The sequence below is a fragment of the Fistularia commersonii genome, chromosome 3, assembly GCF_037954325.1.
Source record: "Fistularia commersonii isolate RoL2024-O1a breed Wild chromosome 3, RoL_Fcom_v1.0, whole genome shotgun sequence".
Lineage (NCBI taxonomy): Eukaryota > Metazoa > Chordata > Actinopteri > Syngnathiformes > Fistulariidae > Fistularia > Fistularia commersonii.
Window position 1 is genome coordinate 22951786 of NC_141286.1, and position 27976 is coordinate 22979761.

A 27976-nucleotide genomic window follows, 5' to 3' on the forward strand; every position below is an offset into this window, starting at 1 on the left:
TTTTTTTTTTTTTTTTTTTCCCCCTCCCTTCCACAGGTGCACCTGCAGACGATTGGACGAGAGGAGGGTCAGCACGCAATCCTCAGGTGCGTCTGATCACCAGGAAGGAAGAGCGATGGGTCAGGCGGCTGAAGATCATCCCCAGCAGTCTGTAAGTCCTGAAAGATTTTTTTTTCACGCGCCGGTTTACAAAACACACAGATCGCAGATTGTGAAGTGAGAGTCGGTAAAAGTCTGCTGAGCTACATCCCCTGAAAGAAATCGTCTGATGGGACTAAATACTGACTTTCCAGGGGTCGGCAACCTGCGGCTTTCTGACCACTCCGATGTGTCTTCCTGTGGCTTTTGAAATAATTCACAAATGTTTCATTAAAATGTGTTTTTAAATTGTAATTTTAAATGAGAAGATTATGGCGATCTTGTAACAGGTAAATAAAACATGACAAAAAATGTTGTTGCTAGTAAAAGGATGACAGCGCAGAGAGAGAGAGCATTTTTGGTTTTGCTGCCAGTGGATAATTTAAGTTCTGCTTTTTTTTCCCCCCCCCATAAATAAAAGGACTAAAATAGACATTAAGTATTTTGCTTAAAAGTAACCTTCAACCCAGTTGTAAATGTTTTGTTGCATGCAGAAATGTAATTTTGTTTTGTCTGCAGTTCATTGATTTAAAAAAATGCACCACATTTTATTTATACATAGCATAAATGCAAAAAAAAAAAGAAAAATTATAGAATTTAAATTTCGTTAAATTTCTAGGGGGTTGTGTGGCTCCCAGTGTTTTCATTAATGTGGGGAAATGGGTCAAAATGGCTCTTTGAGTGGCTGCCAACCCCTGCTCTGCACCTTTTTATACCCTCAGATTTTATATTATTTTTGCATCGTCTGTTACGCTACTGCTGCAAAATAATAATAAGTAGATCTCACCTCATACCTGTACGTAGACGGACCCGCCTGATGTGGCCGCAGATTCACAGATTCGGTCTAAATGATGAATTTGTGAGAACGACTTTGCCGGAGTTTTGCTTCACAGTTTGTGCTCCGAGCTCTCGGGGCTGCAGGCTAATCTTTGCGGTTGCAAACCGAGGCCGGTGCTGTTTCGCGTCCGTCGAGCGTTTGGAAGACGGCGGCTGCCGGGTTGCTGCGGTGATACTGATAAGGATGCCGTTTGGGATGATTTTATGAAGCGAACTGCGTGGAGTTGCATCAGAAATCCCGAAGCGTTTGGAGCCCGATAACCAAAAAGTATTTCGGGAATTTCGGGAGCTTCGACATCCGGCTTCAGGCTTCAGAAACCGTCTCTCTAGTTGATGTGTGAATGAGTGAGTCGACGTTTGTCTCTCTATGTGACACGAATGGTTGAGTGAATTGTCTGTGGAGCTTCTCAGTCGTCCAGTTGGTGGTGAATTCTTGCCAAAATCTTCTTGTTGCGGCAACTGGACTTGAATTTCTTGACTTGAAGACGTCGCACCCCAGAGGCTTCTTTGCTTCCTCTGAGAAGGTGATCTGTTGTCTCTATATCAGGTTTGCCCAATACGTCGATCGCGATCTACCGGTCGATTGCAAAAAATAGTGTGTGTAGATGGCACGGCATTAAAAGGTAGACGTCAGCCTGATATCCTCACTATGACATTTGTTACTCGACTGACTGTCGGTCCGTCCCATCTGACCTTTTCCCACACAGGCGTCACTACGCATGTGCACATAACGGCGCGTTCGAGCGCGCTAGCAAGTTAGCCGTCAATGTCTTCTAAACTTATGGGTATAAAAATGAGTGGGGGAGCTGGACTAAGTAAAAAGATGAAAATGTATCATTTCCAATGGGAGGTGTTTTTTTTTTTTTTTTTTTACCATGTCATTTTCAAAGTGCGTTTTCCTCATCTGCCGGTCTGCCGTTGCTATACCGAAAAAAGGAAATATGGAGCGGCATTTTCAGACCGTTCATAAAACCCACGACACCGACTTCCCTCCGAAAAGTGAGCTGAGAAGGAGAAAGGAGAAGGAACTAAAATCCCAGCTGTCATTTTTCTGCACAGCTAACTTCAACTATGTTGCTGACTCCATTCAAATCATCAGAATAAGGTATTTACCAAAAAAGCATCCTGTTGTCGTGTGCCATAAGGGTCCATGCAGTTATGCAAGATCCACAAACATTTATTGTGCTAAGTCTACTCAGTAGATATATCAAAGAATATATATTCAGCATTTTTAGTGGAGGTAGATCATTTTCACATGGTCATTTGTAAAGTAGCTCTCAAGGCAAATAAACCCCTGCTCTATATCATGTGTGAATGAAAGTTGTATCACTCCATATGAGCGAGAGGGTGAATTGTTGTATTACTCTATATCGGAGGTGCCCAATACATTGATCATGATCTATCGCTCGATCCTGAAAGTCGTGTGGGTTGATCGTGCGGTATTAAAAAAATAGACATCAGCTCATCATCTGGTCCTTTTTGAAATTTGTCACTTAATTGGCGTGCAGGGCAGCGCCTACGACGGCGCTAAGTGCTGCAAAACTGTACCAAGCTAGCGTGTTATATAGTCGTCCTCCAATTGATTTCTTTTCAACTTGATAAAAGGTATTAAAATGAGCGGGGGAGTCGGACCAAGTAAGAAGCCAAAAACTTACCACCTCCGTCAGGAGTGTAGGAAGACTTTTTTTTTTATTAAGATGTCATTTTCGAAGCGAGTTCTGCCAGTCCACCGTCCCTATATCGAAGAACGGAAACGAGGAACGGCGTTTTCGGACCGTTTGTAAAAAACGACGACGCCAACTTCCCTCCGAAAGGCGAGCTGAGGAGGAGAAGGAACTAAAGTCACGGTTAAAGATCATGAAGTCCAAATGAGTGATGATGATATGTGTGTGTGTGTGTGTGTGTGTGTTTGCGTGTGTGTATGTATGTAGGTGTGTGCGTGTGTGTGTATATATGTGTGTATGTTTGTATGTATGAATGTGTATATGTGTGCATGTATTGTATGTGCATATATGTCTATGTATGTATGTATGTATATGTGTGTATGTATGTATAAATGTGTATGTGTGTATATATACGTGTGTGTGTACATGTATACCCGTGTGCGTATATCTGTGTATGTGTATATATATATATTATACTTAATGCGCTGGGGGGGGTTGGAGCGTAGGAGCGGAGTGATAAAGTGATCGTCCTTGGAAACAAACATTCCTGGTTCATTTCCCGGCTCCTCCTTTGTGGACGTGTTGAGCAAGACACCGAACCCCGAACTGCTCCCCTGATGCTGCAAGAGTCTCCAAGCTGCTCGTGGTTGATCTATGATGGGTTAAATACAGAGAGGAATTTCCAGCAAGGGATTGATAACGTACAATATAACAAAAAAAATGAAAATATGTATCGTTTCCCTTGCATAACAGCATGAACGTGTATGGCGCAATTACAATCGTGTACATTTTTGGCCATCGCCTCACTCCGATGAACGGTCTTCGGATTGAGGTCTCTAATTGGCTGTACCGTATGTCAATCAAGCGCGGGGATGGATGATAGGCTCGTAGCTTTATGTAACGACAAGCGATCTACCCACACGACCTGTACTGTAGTGTATTCCGTGGCTGGCGGTCGAGTCGTGTTTTTTTTTATTTTTTTTTTATGTTGTTTGGTAGTTTATTTTGAAAGACGGGGCTCCGCCATCGACTATGAATGAGTTTTGGAATACGATAACAAATCTGGACTCATCTGGAGTGAAATCTCCCCGATTGGATGGGAAACGGTCGACAGGTTTCCTCGGAAGATTTCAAAAACCATCGCAGGGTTTTCGCGGTCACACCCGGCTGAGGCTGTTACCGAAGCAAAGGGAAAGCGCCGCGTTGCTACGTCTGCAGCCAAGCAGAAAATGCCCTTCAAACTCAGGAGTATCTTGAGTACTTCGGTTTCTTGTAGTATTCCCCCATGTTGCCCTTCCTCGCCTCCCGTCTAAATACTTCAAGCTCCACGTCAGTTTTCTGTCACCTGGTCCTCCAGGTGTGTACTACTCCTCTCTTTTTGCACACCGCTACACACCCCGTTGTTGCAGTTCTCCGCTTTTCCCTTGTAGCCTTCGGAGTAGCTGCTCCCGCCTTGGGGGTTTGGCGCTTTTGTTTTGGCTTAGGTTCAACAGGAAGGGTTTTTCCCCGCTATCTGTGGACTCGGGGAGCGCGGCAGGTGTGCCGTCGCACGCGGGGATCCGCCTTTCTTAGAAAAGGCCAAACTTTTTTTCCCCTCGAAACTTCAATTTTTATTTTTTTTCACATAACATTTTTTCCTAACCCCTGGCCGTGCAACTTGAGAGTCCCTGATGTCGGCTTTCGAGTAAATTAAGAGGCGAGACCGCAAAGGGCGAAGGCGCGCTGCCGGTGGAGACGGGGCGATGAGTTGTGGTTCTTTGTTTTGCGAAAAAAAAAATGAAAAATAAAATTAAAAAATGAAACGCAGGCCTCATATCAATATATATCCATGCACAAAGGCTGCACGGCTTTCAGCTTCATCTGAATTCCCTTCGATTTCTGTCTGGGATACCCATATATATATATATATATATAAATATGTGTGTGTGTGTGTGTGTTTGTGCATTTCCTGTTCTGTAACCGGTGCGGCTCCGAGGCACGTCGCTATTCTTTTCTCTTTCATCTCGAGCAATTTACTTTCATCCTCCTGCATCCGGACCAACGACCTTGCTGTGTTCCACTTAACTAAGAGGTGTGTTTTATTTTTTATTCAATCTTTTTTTTTCTTTTTTTTTTTTTTTAGCATCCACTTTGTATGTCCCCTGAGAAGCAAGGCGAGGGACTGGCGCGTGCAAACACACACACACACACACACACACTACTGCCCGCCTATACGACAGCGGATGCATGGCTTTTTGTGCAGGAACAGCCTGTGCTGGTAATGAGGGCGAGCGCGAGCCGCCCGACGGACAAATGAATGAAAGCGGCGCCGGAGTCGGCGGCCATGTTTGATTTGGCTCCACTAATTCAAAGAGACCATCTGATAAATTGAGAGGATGGGATGTACATCAGAATAGCAAGAGGCGCCTCTTTGTTGTAACCCCCCCCCTCCTCACCATTCCTCACCAAATCACACCCAGCCCCCATTTAGAACACCCTGTGGGAAGTGTGTGTGTGTGTGTGTGTGTGTGTGTGTGAGGGAGCAGAACGAGTGAGTGAGCTCGGTTGCTAGGAGGAGCGAGCTTTCAGGAGGTCCCGCCTGAAAGCAAATGAAGGCGCGGTCGTATCGGCAGTCTGACGGCGTAGCATCCATCGGGCCGCATCCCCTTCCGCTTATCTGAGCTGTTGTCAGGATTTGACCTCTGACCCCGCCGTTTCGACCCGCGGGTCAAAAGTCGGGCGCCCCCGGGATTAGAGACGAGAAAGGTCGTCCCCCCCCCCTTGCGTCTGCGTGACCCTCCCCCATCTCGGCGTCTGCAGGTTGTTCATCTCCTTCTCTTTTGTTGGAATATCCAAAATAGTCGATTCCAAGTTCCCTTCGGTTGCTCTCGGGTTTATCCTCCTTCCGCTCGGCTGTAGCTCAGTTAGCGGTTCGATTCCCGGCGCCTCCTCCGACGGCCCCGTCGGCTTTGCATGTGTGAATCCAGCGACGTTCATCTCATTTGGGTTCCGGGTCACCGCTTTTTCAACTTTTTTTGTTTGTTTTTCTCTGATATTTTGCTTCGTTTTTAATATATCCCCCCTAACACCTTCCCCAGCTCCTCCTCATCACGTCGTCTCCCGCCGCAGCTGACACTTTTCTCCGATGGACTAATTTTTCCCCAGTTGCCCTTCGGGGACAAGTAACGTTTTTCTGATTCTGTTCATGTCGGCCGCCGTCTCTAAAATTGGATGGGAACCCGTACCCTGCTGGATCGCTGAGACAAAACGTCGACAAACCCAAGATTAGTCCTGGGGAAACATGGCGCCTGCTGTATGAATGAATGTTGCGGTTAAATGATCACCCCTTTCAGATTAGCTGGGCAGAAGAACCTGTGGTGGATCATTATCTTCTCACTAGAAACCAGCCGGAATAAAAACTTTGGTTATAACGCGTAGTTTATATCGGAAACGCTGGCAGAAGGCGAAGCGTGGATTAGAAAATTGGGGACTGAAATGGACATGGGGTCATAATCTCATGGCGACGCCACCATAAATGCCGCGACCTCCTTGTAAGAGTCCAGATAATCCTCCAGTTCAGAATTCTAGTCGTCACTGTTTTTGCCCTTGTTTCCGTTAGCTCAAGTTGCTAGCTAGTTATCGTGAACTCGATATTGTAACTGAATCGTGCGTCGGAAAAGAAAAAACTGAAAACTCTTGGCGAACCCGGCCTTTTTTTTTTTTTTTTTTTTTTTAGCGGACAACCCCCGCGGCCAGAGAGGCTGATCGCTTTGGACCGAGGCCAGCCCCGGGACGCCCTCTTGGCCGCTAATTTAGCGAGTTTCCATTCGGCCTAATCTGAAACACATGGGACGGGATTATCTGGCAAACAACCCCCCCATCTGCACGTCTCTCCTCGGCCGCTGACAGCTTATCTTATCACAGCTGTATTTATGTGTAACATTGTTTTCTGGATGTTTGTGCTGCGCGCACCTACACAAATGCATTAGTCTGCGTGCGTGTGTGTGTGTGTGTGTGTGTGTGCGCACACGCTCCTTCAGCTCATTAGCGGCTTCGGTCTTTTCTTGCCCTGAGCAGTAGTTAGTCCAGATGTTTGGTGAAGAAACATACTACTTTGGAAGATTTCCCACAGTCTCTCTCTGGTGTGGTTGACTGTGCCTCCCTCCCCCAAAAAACTTCAAAACAACCCCCCCGGTATAAAAATAGTCCTGGGCGCCGGCTCATTCCGATGACTTGTAACCCCTGGGATCAGGCTGAATCCTGGTTACGATCTCAGGAAACTGCATAAAGATCTGCCGCCGCCGTTTTTTTTTTAGTTTTCTTTTCTGTGCGGTAATGTTTTATTTCAACTATACATTCCGTGTTAAAAAAATCCCAACAGAAAAATATCATGAAACAAAAGACCGTCATATTATTTACACATTCACAGTACAACTTTTACAACTTTTACAACTCCGGAGGCCATATTTACAGCCGGCCCTGGCCACCGCCGTGTTGCTGCACAGTATTTTGAATCGCGCGACAAAACCCGGTTTGTCTGCAAATGAACAGAGCTTGGACTGAAATGTAAATAGAAAGGCTTCAATTCGAATGCAACGGGGAGACAGAGAGAGAGCCCAGTTCATATTGCAATGTACAAGGCATTTGAGCAGTGTGTGTGTGTGTGTGTCCAATGTGTGTCTGGTAGAAAACAAGAGGCCGATCACTGGCTGGATGACAGGCAGAGTCTTTACATACAATCATCACTTGTAAACAAGATGTGGCTTTGGGCTAAAACAAGCAACCGACGCTAAAATAAGATTGCAAATGTCACCCGTGAACAACGTCCCCCCCCCCGCCCGCCCGCCCGCCCCGTGTACCTGGCGTGGGCTAAAACAAGCAACCGACGCTAAAATAAGATTGCGAATGTCACCCGCGAACAAGCGACAAACAAACAAGCGGCCGACGTTGCAAATGTCACCCGCGAACAACGCACCCCTCCCCCCCCCAACACCGTTGGCCAATAGAAAGGGTTTGATCGCTGCAGTCGGGGGGGGAATGATCCGGACGGACCGCTCTGGAGGTGCCGGGTCCGACCGCCCTTCCGAACAGCGTCGGGAGAATACATTCGCTGCACGGCGCCTCCACGAGAACGACTTCCGTTGTCCGACTGCAGCCGGCGGAACGCGCGTCGGTCCGTTTGTTTTGCTAGTAGCTTAGCTCCGACTGATACTTTCTTCCCCGCAAACACGTCTCGCCGAAGTTTAAAACCGCATGTATAAAAACGTATAACAATACCGAGAACCAGTTGACGTTTGACCTATATTCATACGGCGGTAATTACTTTGAGGATAAGGCACACAATGCACAGATTCAGGTTCACTCGCCTAAAAATATTTATACTCCGTATTTATAGTATGTACAGGATATCGTCATTCCCAGCATGACTCATTTGGATATATTGGTAAAATGGGGTGATTGATTGTACACGGGCGGTCGGGGGTTCGCGGTCGTTCGGGAAGGGTTCGCATTTTGGGAGAATTCGTCAGATTTCGTGTACCTGCCGTGAAGCGCGTCGCCGCATCGGTCCGATTTTTCTCGTTTTTTTCCCCCAAGATAAGACAGTAACACGTAACCAAAGGTGAATTGTTTCATTTGAAATTATGGTTATTTTAATGAGATGTAAATTATGAAAACACTGCTACATTAGGAGGGACTTTTTGCGCCACCGGCGTGATGACGATGGTTTCAGTCCGTTTGTCGGTTTTAACAGTGCATTTGGTTGCTTGTGACTGGACTTTTCGGCCTGCGCGCTCGAAACTCGAAAACACCAGAGTTTGACAGAAAACTGCTTTCAGGCCTTTTTTTTTTTTTTTTTATAAATCCATGGAAACAAAAGAGACCAAAAAAAGCGTCCTGGCGTCTTAAATAAAGGGACAGTGATTTCGATCCTAAGGTGCATCTTCTGCTCGTGGCACCGCTCTCAGATACTGGGGGTGAAGGCCCAACGTGTTCTGCCTTGCGCGGCTCTCGAATGAACACGCTCTCTCGCACGCGCGCACACACACACACACACGCACACACACACCTACACGCACACAATCGTTAACACTTTCCGTACGCTCGCTGTGTCTCGCTCTATAATAACGGAGCGTTCTCCCTGCTGCCTCCAAACTCCACTCAATTCACTTCACATTGACGGGAAGACAGTGCTGAACGGCAGTGACACTTTGAGACGCTTTCTTCAAGTATTTCCGCGATCACCGTTTTTTTTTTTTTTTTTTTTTTCTGACCTGGTACCTCATGCACGGACGCTGTCGTGGCTCCTGCTGGTGCGGGCGGGGGGAGGGAGAAGGGGGGCTGCGGATTGACCACCGGTTGTATTCTGTAGCTTCCATGACAAGTGACGGAGATGAAATAAAAATGAAAGACCCAGGGAGTATCTTTGTATCTTTGGCCACGCGTTGATTTTTTTTTTTTTTTTTTCCCTTTTTTTTCAGTGTGAGCGAATGTGCATATCGTTTAAAGGGGGGGGGGGGGGGGAGAGGGGGATCACACCTCACGTCGATACACAAACACCCACCCGCCGGGAAGCCGCTCCGTCCGCGGCCCCGTCCTCGGGGCCCGCGGCTCGACAGCCAATGTCACGAGTTAATTCCAGAGCGTCCGCGCGCTTTCCTATTTATCTATGTTTTTAATAACTGTACTTATTGACAACTCTCATCTGTGGAGTCTGTGGGGGAAACCCATTGGGTTTAGGGGGCACGTCCGGCTTTAGCGATGGGGTCCTTTTGAGGCCTGTGCGAGGCAGCGAGCCGTGCCCGCTGTAGCTGCTCTGTCGGGATACAGAGGGCGGGTGGGCGGAGAGCATTCCCGCCCCCATCACGCCGACGTGGGAGTCGAGTCTGGAGGGGGGCGTCGGAGGCAGGTAGCCCCCTCTGTTCATACTGTGCTGGCGAGACACCGAGACCCCCATGGTCACCCCGCTGGGCGAGGTGGATAAGGAGTGCCTGTGGGAGGCGCTCCGGTGGAGCTGGTATCCCCCTCTCTGCCTCTCCAGGGTGCCCCCCATGCTCAGACTGCCCGTCGGCGTGGTGGGCGTGGTGGGCAGGGGCACGTCCACCCTCTTGGTGGGGCTGTGTCTGGGCAGGGAGGACGAGGGGGAGTACAGGGAGGCCTCGCGGCTGGGTACTTTTGGAGGTATTTCCGTTAGTTCCTCCATGGGCTCCAGCGTGAGGGTGGGCCTCGGGCGAGGCCCCGACCCTTCCTGAAGGATGGCCTTGGGACCGGCCACCGAGTCGTTGAGGTGTTTCAAAAGGTCGTTCAGAGTGTTTCTGGCGTCGACCGATCTCTTCTGGTCCTTTCTGCTCCCTTTGGGATCCGGATTCTTCAGCCTTTTCTCGGCCGCGTGCGGCAGGCCGTCGTCTCCCAGCTCCAGGTTCGGGTGCTCGTGCGTGGCGTTGGGAAGGACGACCGCGCTGGGGATGTGGGAGTGTCCCAGCGCCAGGTGAGGGTGGTGGGAAGCGGCGCTGGGCGGGCCGGGGGCACAGTGGAGGAACTGGGGGCTCTTGGCCAACGAGTTGGACTCCTTCCGGGCGGCGCTCAGCTTCCCGTGAGGCCTCTCCCACTGGTTCTTGATGGGCTGCAGGCCTTTCTGCTGGAGCACGGGCGTGGACTCCGGCGTGGGCAGAGCGGCCAGCTCGGGCGGCTGACAGCCGTCGCGCAGGATCATGGTCTTGGTGTCCCCGTTCGGCCCATTCAAGTCTTTGCCGTTGCTCAGCAGATTGGTGTAGAGCTTGGGTGAGTCCATGTTGGTTTGGTATTCCTGTCGTAAAGTAAATGTTATGGGGGGGGATTCGATTTAATAAATAGTCAAGTTAGAGGCTTCGAAATTCATTAATCAAAGATTCATGGCATTCCGATAGCATTTCATGAAAAGAAACAAATCCATATACACAACCTGAAACTACTAAATCTCTATTTTCTCATCAGCCTACGACACAGACCAATACATTAATGCTGTAAAAACATCTGTCCCTTCATCTTGCTGTCGTACTTCACAGATTTGTTCTGACAGTCTGTCCGGACGGCCGATCATAATTCTCAGCTGATTCGATCTGTCGCTCCTCCTGTAAGCCCTGATCTTCTACCGCCGAGACGAGACGGTCTACGGACCACGGTGATTCCATCTCGCCAGCGGAAGCGGTGGTTTTTTTTTGTCTGAGCTGGACTTGAACCCTGACATGCAGCTGACCGACGACTCTCCTAGTAGCAATGCTGTCGGCTTCCACGCCAGTTAACATTAGTGACCTGCGTGCTAGTTCCAGACTGCTGTATGTTGAGCTGCTAACTGAGGGTTGAGGTGCTCCAGTGGTACACTACGTCCTGCCTGCATAAAGTGCAAAGATTAACATTTGTGTTTATACTTCCATGTACAAGCTCCTCATATTTAGACAACCAGCGTCGTCTCATCTGCCTCGCTAATTACACTGTGTGTCCGTGTCATTCATCCCCCTGGAACTCCCTGCGCTGACAATGCTCTGTGGCGCAAATTGAGGCGTGATTTAAAATGCTGTAATTAATCGAAATTTACAATCCCGGCCCGAGTAAACAAGGTTAGAATATCGATCACGGCGGTTCCGCGTACCTTCACGGGGCTGTCCAGAAAGAGGCCGTTGAGTTTAACGAAGCTGCCGGTGGAGTCCGAGCAGGACGGCGCGGGCTCCACATCCTTGGGGTCGAGCCGCGGCTTGCGGAGGACGGAGTCGCGGTAGCAGAATACAATCAGGCCGGCCAGTAAAGCGCCCATGAGGAAAGCGGCAAACACGCAGGTGATGAGGATGTTCACGTGGACCATCTTGTTGGATTCGCCGGCCCGGTTATCCGATTCACCTTCAACACATTCAGGCGTCTGTTAGCGACTGGCCGAGACACTCGCATAGTTGTTTTAAAGTGAAGCTTTTCTTTCAAATCAACGGCAGAGTATGTATGTTTGCGACCGAACACAGCCGTGCATGAGTGTCTTCTCTCGGACCTCCCCCTCAAACAACGCTCCCCGCGGACCCCGGCTAACTCCCACAAATATCGACGAGGTTTCATTTGAATCCAAATAGAGAAGAGAAGCCGTGAGACCTGACAGAAGCAGGAAGATACCTAGATCCATGCCACCGTCGATTGAAAAAACACAATAACAAAAATAAAACTCGATGCTTTGTTAGTTCTTGAGCCCGCGCTCGTCGCTGGGCTTTTTGTCGCGGGGTTAGAAGTGCATTCAGATTGTAGCCAAATCAGTCTTTTCACACAGGAGGCCGACCGGCAGGAAGCGGGTCGGAGGAAACGGCCGTGTTTGTGTTTCGGCTGTTGGAAGCATGACTCTGCTCCAGGAGGTTTGTTAAGTTACCACAGACATTGAAAGAGTTAGTCATTTACCATGCGACCAGGACAGGAGGGCCAGCCAATGATCTACCAGAAAGGGTAAACTATTGCTAGGAGGAAGAGTTCAGGGGGTTAAAAGTTTTACGCGCTCAGAAGAGTGAGCTGAGTCTATGGAAAAGGTGTTGGAAGGAAGAATTGAAAGTTGAGCTGTTGACAGTTTGTTTTTTTTTCTTCAAAAAAAAAAAAAAAGATCAAACTGTTGGGGAAAAAAAATTAGAAAAGAAAAGGTCACTATTAGGAAAGAGATAACATTTTGAGAAAAATTACAGAAATCCTAAACGGCTACATGCGTGTATCTGTGAGCCTGCGTGGATCGTCGCTGTCGGACAAGGGCTATTGCTGGCTGGCAGCCTTCCCTGCGGGCCTTACCCTTTATGCCCCCTGTGATAGAGTCTAAAGAATGGGAGGTGGTTGGGTCATCCTGCTGCACAAAGCCAGTGCCGTAGAGCTCTGGGCCGGGCTCGGGGCTGGGGGCCTGAGAGGGAATGGGTTCTGGGGGGGGTTTGGGCTCACTGGGCCTGGCAGTGACTGGCGCTGGTGAAAACTCCATGTCTGTGGCAATAAACAAATTGTTAACAAATGGTGCAGATGTCGGCAAAGCATACTGTCCGTTAGTAGGCGCGGGGCGGTCGGCAGTTTTTAAGGGTTAGTGCCTTGAATCAAAAAAATAGTTCGACACATCATTTTCCTTGAAGGGGGGAAAAAAGTCGATTATAATCCGTACAAATACAGTTTGGTTATGACAAATTGAATATGGGACAAGAGAGGATTCTGAGGTTCAAAGAGGAGGTGGTTGAAAACAGTAAAGACACCAATTCATGGGTGGTTGGGCATGCAGGATGTAAGGGTGATCCAAACAGGAAGTGGAGTGAAACAGGTGATGTGAGTCTGGTGGCGGACGTATCACTCGTGATGACGTAAATTAGGTGGGCGGCGTGAGCATTCGGGAGATTGTGCTAAGAGACGTGGTGGGATGGTGAATGTTATGGCGGTGGAGTGACAGGGTTGGAGATGTTGAACTCGGGGGGGTGGAGGGGAGGAGAAACCATTGGAGTAAAAGATCAAACTAACCAGAGGTAGGGTCGCCAAATGATTTGTAATCTGGCGCTGATGTAGTGCCCAAAAAAGCTAAGAGAATTAAAAAGAACAAGAAATCATTATAAAGGGGGTTTCATAAATACTAAAAAAAAAATAAGATAAAACTAAAAATAAAACGCCTGAGACACAAAAACGTACGCTTTGGTTGAAAGCCGCTCTCTGGCACTGTACTTTTTCTCGCTAGAGTAACTGGAGGCCCTCTGGTTCTGATCAATACTGCGGTTCAGCTGGAGTCATGTTTAGCTGGCACACGTGGAGGGACAATTCCTTTCAAAGTAAAATTCCTCGCCACCGAGGGAACCGCCGGGCCTCTTGCCATTTGTACCAGCTAAATATGAGCCTCGGATGTACACGTCCATGTTTTCCGCCTGGCGGGCAGCGTCCGTAACAGCTGGCCATGGACTGCATGTCGATGTGTGTGTTAATACTTCACATAGACTTATGTGGGTGGCAAATTACCGGAGTGGTTACTGGTGTGAATGTGCAGGCTCATGGTGTGTGTGGAGATGACTTTGTATTTCTTTTCAAATTTTCGTCCGTGTGTGTGTGTGTTTGTGAACGCGGGTTATGTTTGGACAGATGGGATGGCGTGAGCACTCTTACCCTTACAGTCTCCCATGTGGCCAGTTTTCCCTTCCTCGACGTCCTGCTCGTAGTTGTTCCTGAAAGCAGGAGAAAAAGAGAGAGAGTGAGACTGAGACAAACATCCCGTTTTGATGTTTTCAATTCGTGGTATTTTACGGCGTTTCAGCCCCGGGATCCAAACCCGCACTCACAAAGCATCCGACTTCATTCTCTCACAGGCGCCGTTGGGGTTCCACCCGCAATAGGGGTCTCTGGATGCAATGCAAGACCTGGTTGTGCACAAACATCTACTTAGCAAACTGCGCTCGTGAGAGAGGAGAAAAACAGCCCTCGATGACGGTTGCCGTCAAATCGACTAAGAGGCGTCCGGTCCCCTCCCCCTCGCTCCTCGGCGCTCTACTTACTTCTGGCAGAAGGAGTGCCTTTCACAGCGACTCATGGGAACGCGGATAATGCAGCTTGAAAAGGCCACGTAGAGGGTGTGCGTGTCTTTGTCCATGAAAAGCGAGCGGACCCGTCTGTCGTCCTCGCGACTGGACAAACACCTGGGGACGGGAGGAGAAACCCCATCAGACGTCCGCCAGATAACTCCCTCTTCGGTTTCAGTCTCCGGGTTTAAATACCCAAGATGTGCATGAGGCCCAAAATAGCCGCATTAGCGCAAAACACAGATTTCACAAAAGCGCGGGAAGCAGACGGTCGCCCTCCACGCCAGGAAGGTTTAAGTTAAGAGCTGCTGACTCTGCGCTCGTTGTTCCGCGACATGACAGAAGAGGAAGAGAAAAAGAGAAGCCGAGCGGACGGCCGGGGTGAGAAGTGCACGTCGACCTACTTGATTTTGTTGAAGCAGTCGATTTCCTCCAGGAGCAGGCTGTCGTTGAACACCGTGGACCAGGTCTTGACCAAAACCTTGAGCACCACCCCGGACTCGGAGCCGATGAACAGCATGGTGTGGTTCTTGTGGGGTCCGGCTTCATTGTCCACGATTAGGGCAGTCAGCCTGTACCTTATCAAAGTCAGACTGCGGTTAGCCTTGGCGGCGAAACCTGACCGGGTAGGTCGTAAAAGAACATTGTCACAGCACCGTCTTAGACTTCATCACACACCTGACGTGTGTTTTGGTGAACCACGGCGCTTGGCCGATGGAGGGCACCGCTCCGTCCATGAGAGGGTAGGACTTGATGAACGAGAGGGTGGTGTCAGGGAAGTTGTTGGAGGTCTTGTAGGACTTGGCCTCGCCGTGTCCCGCACACACTCCGGGTCTGGAATGGAAGGGGGACATGTGATCTCGTGTCGTAACGGCGACAATAAATGTATTGACACGGATGGAAAAGTGCAGCGGGAGGGTGATGGGGAGGACCAGGTGCTTATAATGGTCTCAAAAAGGCCTCAGATGGGAACATTAAATATACATGCACGCTTATCCTCCATCAATGATTTACCAGGTGGGGGGGGATTTTTTTTTTTTTGGAGGGGGTTTCCGACACAGGGCGAGCCTGGAAATATACGTGCTACGTGACCGCCATCAACGGGTTAAATATGCATTATGTCTAATTTTGCCAAATGAATAATTGACTCATGGGCAGATGGCGAGTGTGGGTACTGGGTCATGGCTAATAACTGGTTCCTCGAGGAGGGGAAAAGATTTGATTTCACCGGGCTTAACCATGACAAAGACGGATTAAGAAGAGAGGTGGGGACAGGAGGGGGGGACAGGTGGTCAATGCCTGTCCAGGTGAGTCCGTCTGCAATGATAGCCACATCTGGACCAACGGTTTGAGCGTGTTGATCCATTATCCTGTACTTTGTATATTCTGAATTAAATTAAACTTTTGGGGGCCCTGGAAACCTCGTGTGTTGATAAAACCAAGATCGGAGTGACTAGAGTGATTGGTCGGAGTGACTTTCACCTTTGACCCCTACTGGCCGGATAGGTTTTTTTTTCTGAGGAATCGTCTTTTTAGGAAAAAAGGGCCGACGTGGAATCAATGTGAAAGGGAATTCCTTACCGAGGTTTCGGCACTCTGGCCTCTGGAATGGAAGACCACACGGCGTCGGGGGACTTCTGCTCTTTGAAGCGCCCGTCGAACACGGAATCTATGTCTGCCATGGTGAAGGCGCACACCGCCGACCCCGGGATGCTGCGGAGAGAGATGCGCAGGGGCGTGGCGCCCGTGTTTAGCTGGTCGCCGCGATCCTCGACACCGTGATGCACGTCGGCAGGAGCTCACCTGTTGGTCTGCGTAGTGAACACGCCAACTACCGAGGGACGGCCGTTGATCATGATAATGTCCGTGACGGACTGGAGCATGTCGAAGTAGAAGAAGGACTCCCCCGGCACGGAGCAGTTCAATCGGGCCTTTAAAAACGAGGTCCAGAACGTATCGAGCACTCGCGCTGACCCGCCGACGTCATTCTTACAGATCCGGGCCACTCGGGAATATATGACCTGAAGCGAGCGAGAGGAGGAGGCGGGCGGAAGGGTGAAGAAGCAGAGCGAACGTCACTGAAAACACTTTCAGCCCGCTAAATAATGCATCCTTCCATCCGGTAGCAGCTTAGCTCAACACACACTTCCATTTTACTGCGTGTGGAAATTTGTCCGTTGACGATAAATCACAGAACGAAGACCTCGTCCATCCCGATTCGACCGCATGTAAACGCGTTCGTCCGTCGCCCCTCCACTTAAATACACTTTAGATATTTTGAGGCATTGAGCTCGGGCAGATTTAACGAATCTCTCGGCAAACGTCCGTCGGAGGGCCGGGGGTCACCGCGGCATTAGTAAGGATAAAATATATTCTGACCGGTGACTGGTCTGTGGCAGGGGATGTAAGTGTGTGTCCTACCGCTCAGGCCAGCCCAGCTTAGAGAGGGGCAAAATCTGAAGTTGGCTCTGAGTGTGAGGCATTCTAATGCCCTCTGCGTGGGCATGTGTGTGTGTGTGTGGACAAATCCCCTTGCTGTGTAACGGTTTCACATTAGCCGAAAGTTCGCTGCAAACCTCGGCCGTTTGAAATTCCCCGTGTATTCTAATGTGATGTACTGTAATCGCCTGAATGGGCCCCATTACCAGCGGGGCCATTTGTGTCAGAGCTGCACGCAACGAAGGGGGACCGGTAAAGCTTTTTCTTTTTTGGGACGGGAAGTCTGCACACTGCGTTTGAATATGTAATGCACCATAAACAGCCGGCGGGGCGTCTTACCTTGCCCTGATTGGTGTTCTCCATAGCGATCTCTCGGAAAAAAAAATACACGTAATTCCCATACTCGGCTGCGTGCAGGAAACTGGGTTCTGCGGGAGAGAGAGAGAGCGAGAGAGGCGGAGGGTTGAAGTGTATTTCTGCACAGTCACCATCGCCGTGCACGTTGAATATTTCAGGGATTTGTACAAGGCTGTTGATGACTGGGGGTGACCTAGATTGCCTGTGGAGAGAACGGGCCGTATCCCGATGGAGCTCAGCAAGACAGGGGAGCTCTTTATCACTCTGAAAACATCTCTGACAGCCACTTACACACGTACGGCGCGCACTGTTTAGCTTGCGAGCAGGTAGACACGCGTTATCTCCGGGCGGGGTGGAGAACAGAGGTCGGAAATGCAAAGAGCTGAGAGAAATGTCTTTACCTTTCAGACACTTTGAGTCGTATTTGATTGTCCTCAAGGCCGTGCCGTCACCCATGCTGCGATAGATGACGGCGTCGCTGCCCTGAAAGTCGGCCTCGGTGGCGGAATACAACTTCCCCTCTGATGGGAAAAAAACAGACAAACCGTTAGAGGAAAAAAAAAAAAGGCGCTATTACCGGGGTATAGGTTCTTCGATGTTTTGCTGTTTCTGGCTTAAAAGCCTTAATTGGCTGAGTTGTTATCGCTGCGGGCACAGTTTTACCACAGCGAGGATGCAGAGGTGATAATGAGAGCATAAGTCAGGAACGTTAGTTCTTCACCGAGACTCGCTGCGTGTGTGTAGGTGGCTGCGCGCTCGACCCTCACCGACGAAAAGGGCGGCGTTGGTTTGCTTCGGGTCAAACGGGCACCGTGCCAGTCCATTGATCTCCTCCCCGTCGAACTCGAGGTTATCCAGCTGCAGGGAAGACAGCCGTCACCCACACATCATCGCGGTGCTGCCGAGTGCTCGGAGGCACTGGGAGCGTAAGCAGATACGCGCCAGCGTAAAAATCCATTTAAGACATTTGCAGGGGTGTGCGGCTAAGCCACTCGAAGGTTTTTGTGATTTTTTTTTTTTGCCGTTCATGACAGCTTTGCTCGTGCTCGGAGAAACTCACCCTGTAGTACCTGCACATCGGGTTGAAGCCGTTTGTACCACAGATGAAGACCAGGTCCTCGTTTCTGGGCATCAGCACCTTGATGAAGTTGTGGCACTCATCCTGGAGTAAGACGTGGACAAATGTTTCTAGCTAACCGGAGAATTGTATTCATTCTTTCATTCATTCATTCAGGAGCTATACCGCTTATCTTGGGAGGCTGGAACCTGTGCCAGTGATCATTGGGTGAGAGGAGGGGTTCACCCTGGACCAATCACAGGGCCACAAATCGAGACATTCACTCCCTCATTCACCAGCATTTGAGATATACAGCCATTGGGTCACTCATGAGCACATCATGTAGAGTCAGAACCTCTCACCCTCTCATTCACACATCTGGGCAATGTACGGTGTCCAATGTACCTCCAGCACGTTTTTGGACTGTGGGAGGAAACTGGAGAACGCGGTCGAACCCCACGCAAACGGGGAGAACATGGAGACTCCACACAGAGAGGCCCCCTATGGGAATCCAACAGGGGACCTACTTGCTGTGAGGCAGACTCACTAACCACTGCGCTGCCGTGCCGCTCTCATATTTTTACTCCCTTTTTGTTTTTAAAGAAAATATATTCTCTAATGGCACGGGAAGTGAAGTTGTGAGGTTTATCTTTATACGTACTCTGTGTTTTCCCCTGACGGTGCACTTCTGTCTGTCAGCCTGGCCCGATCTCCATGTTAGCTTCTGTGAAAAGAAAGAAATCGGAACACGGCGCATTAGGAGCCGTGCATAGCACTTAACGCTGAATGTACACACACACACACACACACACACACACACACACGTGTGCACAGTCCACTCAACCTTTTCCACTCTCTCATTTTACAACCTGTCTCAGATTTGATGAATGGCTCTGTGTTTTCTACGAAGACTTTTTGTGTGTGTGTGTGTGTGTGTGTGTGTGCACGCATGTGTGTTTGTGGACTGCGGTGAGAATCTCACCCGGTAAGGGATGATCTCATTCCTGTAGGATTCTCTCAGACTCACAAGGTACACTTGGTCTCTGTGGGGAAACACACAGGTACGGGGTTGCACATTTCTAAATCCATCGAAAACATAAATGTAAATCTAAATGACAGTAAGCGGTGTTGAAAAGATAATAAGTAGATGTGAATCATTCAAAAACGTGACAGTTATATTCAAGCAGGCTGTTGCATCACGAGCTTCTCTTTTCTGTTGTTCGGGATTCTTTTTTCTTTTTACAAATCAAATATTCCTGCTTGATCCGGGAGCTGTATGCTCCTCTGAAGAAAACCTGATCTCTTGTTCAGTCGCCCACCTCTCGCATCATTAAACGGCTGCTTTTTCTTACTTTTGCGGGAACAGAGGGGTCGCAACTACACGGGGTTCTTGCTGATACTCGTGTTATGCAGAGGAGGAGCAGGGTGTCGTATAAAAAAAGATTGTACGATCACCCGCCTGCTATAGAGAAAACTGAAAATACGGTTTACTGTTTTTATTTTTATTTTGTAGGCCTCAAAGATATTAACAGCATCGTCGGCTCAAAATAATTTTTTGATAGACCATAGCAGGAAGTGTTTTGCAACGGAAGAGCGAACGCTATGCTAGTTTGGAGCCCCTGTGCGTTCTTTGTTAGCGTGCATTCCTAACCCCGATAGAGAACGTTAATTTTACTTTTTATGAGACGGGTGGAAAACCAGGGGTGTTGACGGGAGGGCCCGGAGGCCGTACGCCGAGGACAAGTTGATTTCTCGGGACCATATGAGTGCTGTTGGTGGGATTTATCCCGGTGCCCATAAATAGCAAAAAGACATGTAAAGATGCCAAGAAAGCCCTGACGGAGCATCAGGCCGGGATGATAGACGCCGCTCCTCGATCAATACCGGCCATATACATCAGCTGCAGGCTGTGGATCCAATATCACTAAGAGCTTTCTTTCCCCCCCTGACCCTTATGTTAGTGTTTACACGCCAAGGAGTGAGTTAGTAAATTGGTGTGTGTGTGTGTGGGGGGGGGATATGAAGAAACAGAGTGGTATTGCGTGTGTCGTCTTGCGTGCTTGTGTGTGTGTGTGTGTGTGGGGGTTACCTGCCGCCGATGAAGAGGGTGTCCTGTATCTTGGTCATGATCTGAAAGTCAAGGCGGTGCTGCGACTCGTTGCCAGAGGGCCTGCCTCTGAACACAGGGTACCGCCGAGAATCTGCGAAAAAGAACACGGGTAACGTGAGAAGGGCACAGACTTTTCACGCAGAGGCATGGGACACCGTCAAACCTGTCTCAGACGGCCTGCGTGTTTGATAAAAACGCCACCTAGATAATGCCAAGCACGGATATATTTCTTCAGCATAATTAGATCTGGGTCGGACGCATTAGCGCGAAGATCTCTTTTGCCCTGCTACATCACCGAGATCCAAATGAAATGCATTTAATGCTGACCGAGTATCGGATTGATTTTCCTTTATTATTACAAATAAAGTGTGCTAGCAACAGAAGTGCTGACTCAGATAGAAGAAGGACGCCTGAATTTGTCCTTCATTTTTCAGCATTACAGTGAATCGTGGCCGGAGGGAGGGGGAGGATAAAAGTAGGCATTGTAGGGCGCATACATAAGCTGCCGGGTCTTTACCGTAATCTCTACCCATCTCTGTTGGGGTTCACGTGGCCGGTTACTCACACTGCGCGTCCACCACGTTGAGGGGCACGATGTCCTCCGGGAAGCCGCCTGCGAGGAGAGTGCGTGAGGCTGTCAGCAGCAACAGCAGCAGCAGCTCGCTGAGCAGAAGCGCAGCTCCCTGGCCCATGGCTGCTCGCAGACGACACTTCCTATTTTTAGCAGAGATGTTACCTGAAAACACACACACCAACACAGCTGTTTGTTTAAACTTGCAATCGGCACTCCAGATTTTGTTTACCGCCGCTAAACACTTTTAAGTATCAAATCCTTAGAACACGGGGGCGCCGCATTTCGCGGTGACGTGTGACTTCCTGGTGAATTCCTCTTCTATCCCGGTACAATACGTGCATAACGTGCACATAAGGTCGGGCCGGTCTATTGATAATTGAGCATTAAGTGGCGCTTCCATTCTGCCTCTCCCCTCATCTGCTGTCTAAGGGAAGGTCAGCCATGTGACCGGCGGGGCGTCTCAGTGTGGGTCCGATGCAGCGGAAGTCCACTCTGCTAGAGGCGTTGCGAGCCTGCTGTCCCCGTGCATCTGTGCCCCGATTGGTGTGCCGGGGCCGGGATCAACACTCATCAGCACACTGCAACATCAACACCATCGCTAAGGCAACCCCCCCCTGCTGACCTTAGCGGACATCTTTTAGAGCTCTATCAGCTGACGCTGCACACGCTTTTCCTTCGGGCCTGCGCGCTTCATTGCTGCACAGTGATTTGTTCACCTTTGTGTAGCCACTGTTTGGACAAAGTGGTAGGTTTGTGCATAATATTGCTACGGGTTGTGATTGTTGACATGACTAGCCAGCAACTACACTGGTAATAATTCATCGTGGGAGTGGCAGAGCTTTAGTGCGCGCGTGTGTGTGTGTGAATGCATTGGGGAGGGCCTTGGAGACAGACTGTGTCTCTAAATGATCAGTGTACATTCAAATATTTATAAAGCAAACAAATTATTCATGCAGGCCAAGCCTGAACGGATATAAACAATTTACTGAGAGACGTCACACAGGCAAAGGCGTGGATTAGCTGGGGGGCACACAGGGAGACACATACACACACTCTCACGCGGTTGCACATACATAATCGCTTATCCACGTTGTGCGATGCGCAGACTAACGCGTGTGCACGCGCACACACGCACGCAGTAATGACAGTTTTCAATTAGCTCCACAGCACACCTGCTCCGGGGCTGTCAGGGAGCCCTGCCTGCCAGGCCATTAGGGCTTTGATTGATCCACACAGGAAGCTCGGCAGCCGGCTGAAGCAATCCATGGACTTTACGACAACCGGGGCAGCCATGTGGCAACTGCGTGGACGAAACCGACGAGGAGTGGGTGGGTGGGAGGGGGCTGGCTACGGGCGGACGTCCACTCCTCGCATCGGGGGGGGGGATTTAATATGAATTCAAATTCAGATTGTTCCCCTAAAAAAGACGTTTCCTTTTCGAGGCGAATAAATCGGTTCCCTCCGTTCTTTGTGACGTAATCCACAGCAGGACCTACGACAGCCGCCGCCCCGTTACTCAATTTCAAATTAGCTGCGAAATTAAATTTAATTAGTATCATTTAAACACGTTCCGTTTTGAACACATAATGCGCTTTCCAGCGGACGAGCCGTGCGGCTCAAACCAAATCCGGGTGTCTCACAGGCGCTAAATGACCTTCGACCTGCGAGCTCAAGTTCACGTGACAAACGGTGTTTACCCGACTTGTGATTTATATACATGCCAGAATGTTGTGTGTGTGTGTGTGCAGCTGCGCCATGGAAAATATGCTCAAAAGCGTTCGGCATGATGAAGAGGCGTCAACACGTGTGTTTGGCGCACTAATAATCCAATTTTGGTCACTTAGAGGAACTGAAGTATCGCCAGGGCGTTTCAGTCGTCAGCAGTGTGTAATTACGGCCATCCAGTCCCCCGCTGGATACTAAAGCGAGCGATGTCATTATGACTGAGTAATGCTGAGCCTGGATGAGATGGTGCTCCATCTCAATTAGTCCACTTAATAGTTAAAATGAGGGGTTTGGCTGTTTTGACAAAATAGGATGATTGCGCAGGGGGTCAAACGCAGAGCTTTTCCCTCTTGCTCTCCTGCTGCGACAGAAAATATCGCCGCTGTCGGAGCAATCGCCGTACTATTGTCCCGGTGCGTGCAAATTACCGGACACAAACGATCCGCGGATCTATGCGGGAGGCGTCTGAATGAACGGAGTGATGATACGACCCCGAGAAAACAAAGAAAGAGAGAGAGAGCTGTGATCCTCAAAAGCCTGCGAGGTGCTTTTCCTTCCTTGTCCAGACGCCAAACACTGAGAAATGTGTTAAATCCCAAGCAGTACCTCGCCGAGTTCAGACAGACCCGGGACAGGAATAGATACCGCAAGTACATGTAAAAAGTCCAGAATTAAAGGGGGAATGAAGTATTTTCAGTCCTACGTGTGGGACTGTTCTGGGTCACCGAGGTAATAATTTGGTTAAGAGACTCGATTCGCTGCTCTTCTACCTGTAATTCTCTCCTAAAAACACCCACCAAAGGCAGTGGCTTTTCCCAAATCTCCCATGATTCCTTGCATTATAATCGCTATACTGCAGGGGCGAAGGCTTCCCTCTGACACTCTAATGTAAAACAGAAGACACCCAGAGGTCAGCGATCTAAAATTACTTATAAATCTCTAGTGAGCCCAGTGTGTTTTCTATTGACTATTTCTTTTCGCTCTTTGGTTCCTGCCCTCCAGTGAGAGTGTGTGTGTGTGTGTGCGCGCGTGTGTGCGCGCATGTACATATAGGCCTCGAACAAGCCAAGAGACACTGGGGCTTGTCACGCAACTCGCTGCCATTCAGCCTTGCCTCGCTCTGCCTCTGTTATTACAGGCTTTTTGACGTCCCACAACCACGCACTTCCCCGCTGATGTTGTTGGCGCGGGCCCACCGTGTTAAACGCGGGGGATGGGAGAGGCGGGGGGCGGGGGTGGGGGGGGGGATGTAGGAGGTCTGGCGATTTGCTATTTCGGACGGCGGTGGGTGCAGGGGGGTGGGGGATGGGGGGTCTGTAGCCCAATTCTGGTAGTTAAAGCTGAAGTTTTAATGCCTGAAGCTTAAAGATTAACACATATCCGCCGCCTTAGCTTCGCTTTCGCCGGCGTGTGTCAGCCACGGCATCCTGTCGACGAGGACGCCGGACGGGTCCGAACAGGAGCGTCCTATTTAGCATTGACATGAGAACAAAACAACCGGTTTGAGGCGTCGGGTCGGGTGGATATCGCCCTGGCAGAAAGGTATCCGCCCGCCGCTCCGGGGCTGCCAGACTCGGAAATCAGATGCCGGCGGAGTTCGATTTCAAGCGCGTCGCCCCTCACAAACGTGTAAACACGGACTGTTCTGGTGCCGGGCCCTTAAATACCGATGGCTCTCTTCACACAGCCTTTCGCCTTGGATACAGACGGCACCTCTGGCGACTGACGTGGGCGTTCACCAAGCTCCGCCGTAAATGTATCCCCCTGGTGCCGAGAACTCGGTTTGAACCCAAACCCAGATCTCTCCATCACATCGGTTGCAATTAAACCCGCGTCCAAACGGTTTGGACTCGTGGGTGGGGGAAAAAAAAAACACACACCCAGAGCCGTGGCCTCAAAAGACCCCCATCTACACGCCATTGCGCCGAAACGCCGCCGCACCGGAACGCCATGTCACCTCTGTGCACGCCGAAGCCTGTGAATTTAAACAGAACTCACTGTTTAAAAAAAACAAAACTAACAAACTGCTTCACCTCTCTGTCGCTCTCCTTTTACCCAGACATAAAAACCCCATTGCTGCATCAGTTGGAGAGATCTGCCCCACCATTTTGCCTCCGCTTGCTTTAACACAGACGGAAAGGCGTAACCGGAGTGCGATATTCCAGGCTAGAAAATGCTTTGTAAGAGGGTCCGTCCACTCAGAGCCCCTTCCCCTGCAGACTTTCTAGATGCAAGCCGACGTCATCACACTGGCCGCTTCTCGAGACAAAAGCCTGTCGCTTCTTGGGTTGCGTCGGCTGCGGGGGCGGTGGTGTTGGCGGTGGGTGGCGGGGACTGGACTCGACTAAAAGCCCGACTCGTCTCTGGAGTGCACCTTAATGCCCGGTATCAAGTGTGCCGGAGACGCCTGGAAAGCGGCTCGGCCGGACGACCGGGAATCGATGCGCGAGAGGCGAGCGCGGCGGTCCGGACCCCGGACCCGTCCTTTGTCTCCCTCTCCATGATGGATTGAGGAACAACAGCGAGTCGGAGGGTTTACGGCCGAGACGCCGGCCACACAGCGATTTCTATCATTTTCCTACTTCAATAACAACCGCGAACCGCCGTCTCCGAGACTCCATTCTGAGGCGGCCGGGCCGGACTTGTTGCTGAAGGGCGGGGGGCTGACAGAAGGAGAGGCCTGTGCCACCCTAGAGCGAGCGTCTCTCCCTTTCTGCCGCGCCGTGGCCCCGAGAGGAGGAGTGAAACAAGAGAAAGGTTGTTCTCAGCAGTAGTTCTGCTGCGGAGGAGCACAAAGGGGCCGAGCTGCAGGTGTGACCGTGAAACAAAGGGGGCTTTGGCCAAGTCAACACAATGGGAACCCACCCCCGGTTATTGGGCCCTTTTTTTTTTCCAGAAACGCAGTTCGGGGGGCTCCTAAAAGAGGAGCGGGGGCTGGGGGTGAAGGAACAAAGCAAATTATATAACATGTTGACTCTGGATGCTTCGTAAAGTTCATAAACTTCTACCGCTCGGTCTTTTGGTCACGGAATAAAGAGGTTTCCGAGCAGGGCTTTATGTCCATCGCGGGGCCGCGAGGGGTTAACGCACAACACTAAGTTTTAATGGCGGTTGTTCCGGGTTAGAGCCCACTGTGGTTGGGCGGCGGGGGGTCAACTGTGGTCGTTCTGGCCACTGAGTCGTGACCCCGAGGGACGCCACGGACCTGGCCGGGCTGTCGCGACATCCGCGCCGGTAAGCGGCCTCGCACGTGAAAAGCAGCCGGTCGATTCAAACTCGGAGCCCCGGGGTCTTTTTTGGAGAGCGAGACCAGAACGTAAGCCCGCTTGAATAAAACAAAACACCTGCATTTTGGAGGGGGGCTTTTTTTTCTATCCACTATATGAACTACAATTGTAATTCCGGCGGCGCAGAAGGGCTCCTTTCTCTCGGAGAAAAGAAGCAACGCCGTCCTCACAGGGGAAGCGTGAGCGCCAAGGCCTCTCGGTTTTGGATTTTGCTAGCCGCGTCCCATCCGCTCCGAGCCACACCGGACAGATGAACCACAGACAAAAGGCAAAAAAGATGCCACGGACAAGTGGCAACCGAGATGTGGGCTCCCTCCGTCTGGCAGAAGAAGCCTAACACAGGGAAAACTGTGCTGCATAAAAATAGAGTAAATGGGAGAGAGAGAAGAAGAGGAAGGAAGGAAGGAGGGAAGGAAGGACTCCACCTGAGCCGCTTCACCTCCACTATCCCTGAAGCTGCCACGGGTTTTGCTACATAGTGAGCCACCTCCCATTTTTATTAATTTCATCACCAAAACTGTACATTTTTAAGCTAAAAACGAAGTAACATCGACGGTATCTTGTCGAAGCCTGGTCCGACAAACACTTTCACCGCCAGGTCGAGGAGCAGGTGAGGGCAGGCGCACTATTTAGCTCGCCGTGTTTTTTTTTTTTTTTTTTTAAATAGCGTTTACCCGCGGTCGACTGGCGTGAAAATAGTCGAAATAAAAAAATAATAGTGACGGTTAAGAGAGCGGAGAGGGTGCTGGAAGATATTTAAAAACAGAAAAAGACGAATATAACCGTTGTCACTTACGTCCGCCGCCGGCCGTTGGGACACGTATCCCTCCGCCGCTCGGGCTCGCGCGGACCCCCCGGCGTCACACAGGACGAGCCCCTCGCGCGTTTGAGCGCCGTGTCCGTGCGCGTGCACGCCCCCTTCAGCGCCACTACGATCAACTTTGATAGAGGGTGCGTGTGCGCGTGAGCGCTCCTTAACATAGACACGAACGGACATGGACGCGTCCGCGCGCGCCGGCTTCACGTGCGGTCACTGGTTGGTCCGCTGACCTCCGTGCGCGTGCACCGCGGAGAAGCGAGAGCTTCGCTGTCAGTCGGAGCGGAAAAAAAACAATTCTTAAAATTAAAATTAAAACCAACGAGCAAGACAACAGATAAAAAAATATCCAAATTGTTATTTTTTTTTATATTATTTTGAAATAAAACTTTAAATGCGCTTTTCGGGGGGGTTGAAATAAAACACCCCGCACCCCGCAACTTCTCACCGACGCGATGCGGGAGTGCGATTGACCCGCAAGAGCGCTCGGGATTTGTTTTCGCTTTTCGCTCTCGAACGCATCGGTTTTTTTTTTCCTTTCCCTCTCCGAGCGCCCGCAAAAACACGGTTCCGACCGGGGAGACCGAACCGCCGGCGCTGCGTGGGTCATTTCCCTCCTCTCATAACAAGAATCGATTTCTGCACAGCGGTGAAAAAGAAAATACATCTGCACGCTGACTTTCACTGCGTAAAGTATAAATCCACGATATCTGCACAGAACTCACCTCATTGGGATCGGTGAATAGTGTATCCCCACACACACACACTCACACACACACACACACACACCGTGCGTCGCTGTAATCCAAAGCCGAAATGTGCAAAAAAACAAAAAAAAAACACCCAAACAAAAAAAAAAAAAAATACAAAAATATAAACAATCACCCGCGTCTGGGTGGATCAACTTCTCCCCGACTGGGAAAACAAACTAATGCAAAATGTGTAATTCGATCCGAGCAGCGTCCATCCATCCAGGGCGAGCGGCTCCGCAGCCTACCAATGAGCAGCGCTCTTGTTCCAGTCCCTCCCCCCACCATCCATCTCTCTTCGGCGGATCTCTGCTCCTCTATGCCGCGCTCTAGCTTCCTTCCTTTCTTTCCTAGAGCCCGAAGAGAAAGAACCCCCTCCCTCTCTCTCCCTCTCTCTCTCTCTCTCTCTCTCTCTATCTTTCCCCACCCCTGCTCTCCTCCTGTGTGACCCCACATTGCCCCCCCTCCTCTGTTAAACCCCCATCCCCCAACTCACAGCCTAGTTAAAATCTTTTCAGCTGAGTTACGGTGAAGCCGCTGCTTAGTAAAAAAAAAAAAAAGCATCTTCAAATCTAAATATGAATGCATTGTTTTTTTTATTATTAGTTTTTATCGCCCGCTCTCGTGCTGAAAAATTCGCACCCATCTCAAGCAGTCGTGCGGAACGTCACGCACGTGTTGAAACTGCGAGCGCTCGAGAAATGATAAATAAAATGTT

At 50.1% G+C, this 27976-nt stretch overlaps 1 protein-coding gene across 8 annotated transcripts; it reads right to left on the minus strand.

Moving 5' to 3' along the window:
• Positions 1–8095: 8095 nt before the first annotated feature.
• On the minus strand, positions 8096–27411 carry sema6d (semaphorin 6D). Of its 8 annotated transcripts, none has more exons than XM_086144232.1 (20): positions 27235–27391; positions 20672–20842; positions 20086–20197; positions 18979–19039; positions 18658–18720; positions 18000–18101; positions 17707–17797; positions 17341–17460; positions 16922–17010; positions 15947–16164; positions 15725–15856; positions 14822–14977; positions 14548–14715; positions 14120–14260; positions 13907–13984; positions 13734–13792; positions 13104–13160; positions 12402–12584; positions 11245–11489; positions 8459–10422 (listed from the first exon to the last, which is right to left on the minus strand). In XM_086144232.1, the coding sequence occupies exons 2-20, from the start codon at positions 20796–20798 to the stop codon at positions 9292–9294; spliced, it is 3333 nt and encodes a 1110-aa protein (XP_086000358.1). In that variant the 5' UTR covers positions 20799–20842; positions 27235–27391; the 3' UTR covers positions 8459–9291. The 8 variants fall into 8 exon arrangements, with proteins under 8 accessions (XP_086000363.1, XP_086000362.1, XP_086000358.1 ...); XM_086144230.1 differs by having other exon boundaries at positions 14548–14721; positions 27235–27387; XM_086144231.1 differs by lacking the exon at positions 27235–27391 and adding an exon at positions 26489–26544 and having other exon boundaries at positions 14548–14721.
• Between the last annotated feature and the right edge of the window lie 565 nt (positions 27412–27976).